The sequence below is a fragment of the Hordeum vulgare genome, chromosome 4H, assembly GCF_904849725.1.
Source record: "Hordeum vulgare subsp. vulgare chromosome 4H, MorexV3_pseudomolecules_assembly, whole genome shotgun sequence".
Taxonomy (NCBI): Eukaryota; Viridiplantae; Streptophyta; class Magnoliopsida; order Poales; family Poaceae; genus Hordeum; species Hordeum vulgare.
This window is the reverse complement of record NC_058521.1, coordinates 451,328,103-451,336,429: the sequence shown is the minus strand read 5'-3', so window position 1 is coordinate 451,336,429 and position 8,327 is coordinate 451,328,103. Positions and strand designations below refer to the sequence as shown.

Below are 8,327 nucleotides of genomic sequence, written 5' to 3'. Positions count from 1 at the left end.
CAGCTTTCACTCCCAGGATCAAAACACAGTAAAGTCTGTCATCTACTTGCCAAAACGGAAGGAAACTGGAAGACAAAGATATCGGTATACTGTACATGCAAACGCTACGACTTGCCTAAAATCCTGTGACCAAATCACCGCCTTTTTTTTTTTTGGCAAGTGTTACATCTTCACAAACCTCATTAACTGCCAAGACTCAAATAGCAAATCAAGGGCGGATTTTCTTGCCGTAATATAAGTGAATTACCGGGCTATTAACGCCGGCGTTAATTACCCAATACTAGCAGCACCGGCCGAGTGCTGTAAAAATAACCCCTCCATTAAACCCGTCCCCTCCTCCTCCTCCTCTGTATCCACCTCCCCCCACCTGGATTCCGCCTCCTCCCCCTCCCCCAACCACCGCCGCCGCCGCCCGGCTCTCGAATCCGAGGCCGTCCGTCGCCGCTCGCGGCGCCCGCAATGCCGCGGGGGATCCCGAAGCGGAGGCGCCAGCCGTCCCCTGTCGCCGCCGCGGGGGAGCGGAAGCTTCTTCCGGGCGACCACGTCGAGGTCAGCCAAGTCGAAATCCGCACCGCCGTCATCGCCGGGCGGGCCACGCATTGCTCCTGCGCGCCTGGCTCGCCTGGGTTTGACCTCCCGTGTCTCCCCTGTAGTCTAGTCTAGTGTGGTTGGCTCTGAACAGAGTCCCGCCTTCGTCAGATGACCTGTGCTAATGTGGTTAGTTTCGGTAGAACGCGCCGGTGATTGCTGTTTTGCGCGATAATCGTGTGCAGATGGGAGCTATTGAGCTGGCATCTGTCTAAATGATTTAAGACTGTCGGCACAAATAGCATGTTTGGGTCAATCTGCGATGAACTTCTTGTTAAGTAATCGCGTTAGTCAGTGCATGGTTGCGCCTGCATGTGTGCCAGTCGCCTAATCAGTCTGCCGATGTAGTGACATGCTAAAAGATCCTTGCTTTGTTGGTATACCCGCCTGGAAAATTGTTCTGAATCATGGGTTCGTGGTTAGTGCTCGACTGACTGAATGTTATTATTGGCCTCTCATCCAAGTGTCATTTTGCAGTAGCATTTTTCTTGATTGTTTTGCTGTCTCGCGCACACCAAGTATCCTTCTTTGTCGAGTGCCAGTGCTTGAAATGTGTAGAATTGTATTGGTTTAGTAGGAACGCAAAAGAAAAATAGGAAGTGAGGCGTTATTTCGCACGCACCTAATGAGTGTACTTTGTCCATGAACCATGGTCAACCAATGGCATCATCTGTAAAATGTCCTTCCTACGGATTCATTGTTATCATTTATCACCACTACCGATGCGTGTTGGAAATGTTACTATCCTTTTTTCTTTTGCAATCTCACTATGAAAACTCTCATACTTGTGAATGTGAGTAGATTCACTGATATATTTCTGTTCCGCAGGTCTTCAGTTTTGATCGAGGGCTATGCGGATCATGGCACCAGGCTGTTGTAATTGAAACTTTGGACAACTTCCGCTCTGTAAGATATGTCGATTTTGTTGATGACAATGATGGCGGGTCACCTCTTATTGAGAGAGTTGAGGTGTCAGATGCTATCGATGGCAAGTCAAGTGCGGCTCAGGGATCCACTCGTGGAAAAATAAGACCCGTGCATCCACATCAACCGCTGCAGATATCTGATGCAAGCTATGGACTGTGGGTTGATGCACTAGTGGAAGGATCCTACTGGGAGGGTGTCATTGCTGATCACGCTGAAGGCTCCATGCAGAGGAAGGTCTTTTTTCCTGATGAAGGTGATGAACGCATTATGGCAGTCGATCAGCTACGCCGTACTCAGGACTGGGATGAAGTTACTGGAACATGGAAACCGCGCGGAATCTGGTCGTTTCTCCAAATGCTTATGTCACATGAAGAGAAAGCTGGTTTACCTGTATCAGTCAGGCAGATATGGTATGACCTGAGATCAATTCTTTCCTTGACGTCAGGAGACAATATGTGGATGTGTGGAACAGAATCTTTTTGGGAGGGATCACTTGCAGCCCTTATTGCAGAATTACAGTCTGTATGTGACAGACCTCCCCAAGATGGAAATCAAACAAGAGATTCTTGTAGATCAGCAGAAACTTCAACATCTGCTGCCTTTCAAAATAAGAATGTTGAGCCCATTGTCTCGGATAAGCTGGATTCCACATCAGCTGCTATCTGCCGGACCATGTTAGAATTCATCTCATACTATCGCAACAATGACAGGATAAGTGCTCGTGCCAAACGGGAGTCTGCAAAGTGCTATCTTAAATCAGTAGGGTGGACCTTTGTAGATGATAGAGCTAAGAACAAATATTGTGTCTCACCTGATGGGAAGCGGTTCACATCTTTTATAGCAGCATGTGAGGCTTACCTGGCAGAGCAGGAGACAAAATATGATCCCCAGGGTTGTCATACAAATAATTTGCTTCTACAAAGCGTTACTCAAAATAATGAAGATTGCAACAAATTTGGCACAGATCTTATCCTAAGGGAGAACAAACACGACAGTAAGTTTAGTACGGATGCCCCAGCTTCTTGGATGCCAATACAGCTAGATGCAAAACTTTCCCCGCCGATAGCATCGATGCTTGCTAGTTACCAAGAGGTCACCAGTTTTTCCCAGGGACACATTAGTGACATCATAAGGATGAATCTGAAGAAGCATCTCCTGGCATTAGGTTGGAGTATTGTGTTCAAAGAAGACGAAATTATAAGGCCTAACGGCCAACCAAGTATTATTAAGAGATACCGGTACAAGTCACCTGTCGGGAAGACTTATGTTTCTTTCCTTCAAGTACTCAGGAGCTTCGCAGTTCAATGTATTAAACGAGTTAAAGGGAACAATACTGAAGACATTCCTGATAATCACAATTATTTGGCAGCACACGGAGTAAATCTGGACGCATCAGTTTCAAGGGATCTGGCAATACTTGGCAAACGCAAACGTGAATATAAATCTGATGTTGTTGGAAAATATGTGGATTATGTGGAAGCAGATGTGCAGAATGACAGGAAAAAGAAACTTCTGAGATCAAAAGCTAAGAAATTCCTCAAATCTGCTGGTTGGATAGTCCGCCAAAAGATGAAGTCTAGTAAAAAACGGAAGCTTCGGTATCATTCTCCACATGGCAAGTCCTACAAATGTCTGCTGGCAGCATGTAAAGGATACTTAGAGCAAGATCTAAAGGAGAATAATGCAAGCTCTGGGATCACCACTGATACGTTTATAGCACTCGGTGGCGGAGCAAGGGATACAAGTGGAAGAAAGGACCCGCTGGTTTCAGTTTTAGATAGACATGATGGCTTGTTTACCTGGCCTACATGTCATGTAAAATCAAAGAAAAGAAAATCATCTTCTGTTACTATGAGCCATGCACGAGTTTTGAGTTCAACACATGGACAGATCCTGCCATATCAACATCGTGCTAAAACCGTTCTGTCTCTGTTGGTAGACAAAAATATTCTATTACCAAGAGTTAAACTTACTTATAAGCAAAGAAGTGACGGGCCTCGGCTAAAGGAAGGTGCCGTCACTAAAGATGGAATAAAATGCAGGTGTTGCAATGAACTATTCACTCTGGAAAGCTTTGAGGTTCATGCTGGATGCAGTACTCGGTTACCTGCTGCTCATATTTTTTTGAAGGATGGGAGGCCCCTTTCACAGTGTTTAGTTGAATTGATGGGTGAAAACAAGCCCAAAGAATCACTGCACGTGCGCTTGAAGACAAATTATTCCGATACAGAAAGTGATTCTATATGCTCTATATGCAATGAGGGTGGGGAAATATTACTTTGTGACAATTGTCCTTCATCCTTCCATCATGCTTGTGTTGGTTTGGAGGTACTCCCTATCTTATCAGAGCAAACTCCTTTTTCATCCGAGTTCTTAACTTTTCACGCCTATATCTTCGCAAGTCTCCTGTTACCGCACAGGAGCATGTCATTTCAGTCATTTACTTTTCTTATTTGATCACCAGTGATTAATTGGATATTTCCCATCAAATGCAAACTTATATGATTTCTAATGAGCACTTGGAATGGCTATTCAATTTGTGTTTTGAACAATGTGACGGTCATGTGGTTTTAGCTTCATACTTGGTTCATACGGTCGCTACATTCCCTTGATTTTTCTTTTACATAGCAACATCTTCTTTCTATATGCACTTGCTTCTGTTGAACTCACATTCAGTATCATGCTGCTTTTGTAGTCCACTCCGGAAGGAAGCTGGTACTGTCCATCTTGTAGATGTAGTATTTGTGACTCGAGTGATTATGATCCTGATACCAACAAATTCACCGAGAAGACTATTATGTACTGTGATCAGTGTGAACGTGAATGTACGGTTTTCTGAACACTCGATAATAATATAGAATTATATTTTGAAAGCCGCTGATTTTTTAATCATATTTTGGTAGATCATGTTGGTTGCATGAGAAACAAAGGTGATCAGCTCACCTGCTGCCCAGAAGGGTGCTGGTTTTGCAGTAGGGGATGCTCCGAGGTATGATAACACTTAGATAAAATGCTGTTTCCACCCTGAATTACTTTAGAATTTGAACTTCATTCATGCTCATCATGTGGTCTCATGATCTATTCTAATGTGCAGATATTTCAGCATTTGCAAGGGCTTATAGGGAAATCAATTCCAACTCCTGTCGAGGGCTTATCATGCACCATACTGAGATTTGACAGAGAAAATGCCAGTCAGCATGGCGATTTTTACAATGAGATAATAGCAGAACAGTATGGCAAGCTGTGCATTGCACTTGATGTTCTTCATGAATGTTTTGTTACTATAATCGAGCCCAGCACACGAAGAGATCTTTCTGAAGATATTGTGTTCAATAGAGAGTAAGAACTGCTATGATACCATTTCAATGTGTCTGTTTTCATTTTACCTTCCATTAATGACGTGTTGATTACTCATTGTGTGGTAGGTTTGATGGGATTATGGAAAGCATTAGCTTATACTACCTTCATTTGACAATATCTGTCCTTTATGTCTGTAGTCTTATTTTAATATATTATGCTCTCTACCCTATTTTTAAGCTTTTGGAAGAGGTTAAGTGGCTGTAGCATGTCATTTAATAGGGGCATGCATGAGAGTAGGGCGTTTTGGAGCTCGGGCTCCATGTCACCCTTTATTTTTGAAAAATTCAAAATTCAAAATTTTCGGTTTCAAAAAAATCTGAAAAAAAATATGCAAGTACACAAGGATGAAATGTATATGTGTGCAAAAATTCAGGATGAAATACCTTAAGATGCGATCTGTGCAAAAAGAACAAATTCATGGACTTTTGTGATGAATAGTATCATGTGTTAAAAAGCCACAAATTTGTCTTTTTTGCACAGACCTCGTTTCAACGTATTTTGTTCTAAAAATTTGCACACATGTGTGTTATGCCTCCATGCCTATCCGTATTTTTTTTTTAGTTTTTTTTTAAATGTAAAAATATGAATTTTGATGAATTTTGGGGTTTTCAAATAAAGGGTGCCATGGAGCCCGAGCTCCAAAAGCTATTTTCGCATGCATGAGCATTTCTCAACTCGCTCTTAGATAAACTGTTTATTGGTTAGGACAGATACAGTGAAACACAGGTAGTTGTATATTGTAACATTGTGAATAAGCTTAATTTAGAATTTTAGATGGTACTATATTACAATTGACAAAACAAGGTTTATTATCATTTTTATAGCATGGATATTCTGCTACAACGCATAAATTTAACTACTCTCACTTAGTTCTAGGATGAATTGTCAGTAACTCCCTACATTTATTTTCTCTATTTCACCTCACATGTGCTGGAAACTTCGCCTGAATTTATACCATATTAAGGTTTATCCGTTTATGCACAAACCAGCAAAGCTAATGTTAGAAACTGATCAATCCACATATACTTCAACTTTCTAGTCTATTTCATCACAATAATTCATCTATATACAGCTTATATATTCCAAATTTGGGATATTTCTCTGTTCAATATTAACCATCATAAATGGAGACTGTAATTTTTTATCTATCATCTACAGATCAGGTCTCAGACGGCTTAATTTTAGGGGATTCTACACACTAATTCTCCAGAAAGATGGTGAGCTAATATCTGTCGGCACTTTTAGGTATTTTACTCTTCTCAGTGGTCCTCCATGGTAATTGAAAACTTCTAGTTTATCATTTTTCTCCATATCACAATTCATTTCTCTGATTAGGGTATGCGGGAAGAAGTTTGCTGAGCTACCTCTTATTGGCACAAGAGTTCAATATCGTCGACAAGGAATGTGTCGCCTACTGATGAATGAACTGGAGAAGGTTTTTTACCTTTACTATTTAAATAACTATGTTTCAAAATCACCGGGAATTTTGAAATCGAGTTTGAATGTTGTAACATCACGTTCCCATTTGCTTGTCAATATTCCTATCATTTTGTTGCTGTATATCTATCCACTTTCTTTTTTACTTTGCAGTTACTTTCTGGCTTGGGGGTGGAAAGGCTTGTCTTACCGGCGATTCCTCAGCTTCTGGAAACATGGACAGGATCATTTGGTTTCAGAGCAATGTCTTTCTCTGACAGGTTTGAATTGGCAGAGAGCAGCATTCTCAGTTTCCAGGGAACCACCATCTGCCAGAAGATTTTAGATGTCGCGGTTCATAATCCAAGAGATATGAGCATCCAGTTGGTGCTTAATGCTGAAGAAATGGAGTTGGGAAAGAACAGCATTGTCAGTTTTGAAAGAACCACCGCATGTGACACGGTTGTAAACAATGTATCCAATCATTCAGAAGACATGAAGGTTACAATGCAGATCAACTATAACAGTCTAGCATTGGCAGAGAACTCTGTTTTCAGCTCTTGGGGAACCACTGTTTGTCAGAAGGAGGTTTCATGTAATGCATTTAGCCATCCAGAAGAGTTGAATGGTCTCTCTCTCTCTTTCACTCGCTTGGCACTTGGCTAGGGAGCACTTAGCATATCAGTTTCTGAAATCTTAAAAAGGAAAGATGAATCAAACTAGTTATTAAGCATATTGGAAAATTGATGCTACCTCTGAGTATGGATGTTGTTGTCTATGTCCACCCAGATATAGATATGCAAAATAACCTATTGAACTAATAGGTTGCTTCAAACATGCCTGGCTTTTGCATGTGTTGATTTTTTGATAGAAAGGCTGTATGGGAGAACTTTGATTTGATAGTGTCTTCTTGGCAATTACAGGATCTGACTACCGACTGGAATGTACTAGTATCGTCCGTGAGACATTGGAAAGTGATAGTCAAGACACTTCAGTGGGGGTAGAAGATAGAGACCAACCGGAGCCTGAGCTGTTACTGGAAATTCGGAGTAACAGTAGTGACGAGGGCAATTGTGCTGTCGGTGTTCCCGTTATTATGCCAAACCCAGAAGTTAACTTTACAGTGGACAGTCATGGACCGCCGTATGACAGGTATGGTTTCTTCTATTAAGGTCAGTTGACACGAAAAACCAGCGACATAGTGATTCTTGTTGACAGATTCTCTTAGTTGACAACCTTGTTTACCAGCTATGACCAGTATCTTATGACGGTATATTTCTAGTGTTGGTGCAGATCAGTGCAGCGAGAGTTGTGCTATGACTGAGGTTATTAAGACTGTTGCGGTATGTATCTTTGCATACATGGTTTGTTCCAGATGATACTCTAGATAAGTGCACACGGCTTATTATTTGCCATGTTTTGCTGTGACAGGCAGCTCCAGGATCCAAATACAACGGTAAATGCTACGAGCGGAATAGATGGAGCAACGGCCGTCGGAAACTACAAATGAACGGCTACGGGGTCTCCACAAAATGACCAGAACTGGGTTCATTCCACCAAAGGTTTGGATCCACGAGGCTTGCAATCTTGTGCAATAAACATTCGGGCAATGTGCATAGTCAAAAGCTAATTCGCTCTCTCTAGCGAGGGTTGCCTCGCGCAAATCGGTTTCAAGCACTCATATTATCATGCTGGAAAAGAAAATTGTTGTATTCTGGAAAGAAAAATGTTGTATCAGTCTCTCTGGATGTTTTCGCCCTGGCACTTCCAATTCAAATTGATGGTTCTCAACTGTGCAATGTTATGTGAAAGTCTCCAAACTAGTACTGTATTTTCCAGAGCTTTGTCTTCGCTTGGTTTTGGGACATATGCTGCTATCTCTACTGGTACAATAGTACTGCGTTTAATTGAAAAAAAAGGATGGGAAAAAAGATGGAACCCTCTTGCTCCCGTGACCGCCCCTCGCCGTAGTTGACCACCAACCCCTTGCCGTACGGCGCCTTCGGCCACCCTCCCCAGCCTGCAATCGCCAGTTC

The 8,327-nt window shown here is 42.0% G+C and overlaps 1 protein-coding gene across 4 annotated transcripts; it reads left to right on the top strand.

The window, feature by feature from the left end:
• The first annotated feature begins 304 nt into the window (after window positions 1-304).
• On the top strand, window positions 305-8,082 carry LOC123448914. Of its 4 annotated transcripts, none has more exons than XM_045125953.1 (11): window positions 305-549; window positions 1,417-3,843; window positions 4,211-4,340; window positions 4,419-4,504; window positions 4,610-4,854; window positions 6,034-6,120; window positions 6,211-6,310; window positions 6,466-6,919; window positions 7,215-7,443; window positions 7,574-7,634; window positions 7,723-8,082. In XM_045125953.1, exons 1-11 carry the CDS (start codon window positions 460-462, stop codon window positions 7,825-7,827), a joined length of 4,014 nt encoding a protein of 1,337 aa, XP_044981888.1. In that variant the 5' UTR covers window positions 305-459; the 3' UTR covers window positions 7,828-8,082. The 4 variants fall into 4 exon arrangements, 2 of the variants coding, with proteins under 2 accessions (XP_044981888.1, XP_044981889.1); XM_045125954.1 differs by having other exon boundaries at window positions 7,585-7,634; window positions 7,723-7,815; XR_006631940.1 differs by having other exon boundaries at window positions 7,215-7,463; window positions 7,585-7,634; window positions 7,723-7,765.
• Window positions 8,083-8,327: the final 245 nt, after the last annotated feature.

Excerpts from the sequence above, each read along its gene's own strand:
- LOC123448914 (XM_045125953.1), top strand. The coding sequence starts at position 460 with ATGCCGCGGGGGATCCCGAAGCGGAGGCGCCAGCCGTCCCCTGTCGCC. Across the intron at positions 550-1,416 it reads TTCCGGGCGACCACGTCGAG|GTCTTCAGTTTTGATCGAGG; the intron begins GTCAGCCAAGTC and ends TCTGTTCCGCAG. Across the intron at positions 6,920-7,214 it reads CCATCCAGAAGAGTTGAATG|GATCTGACTACCGACTGGAA; the intron begins GTCTCTCTCTCT and ends TGGCAATTACAG.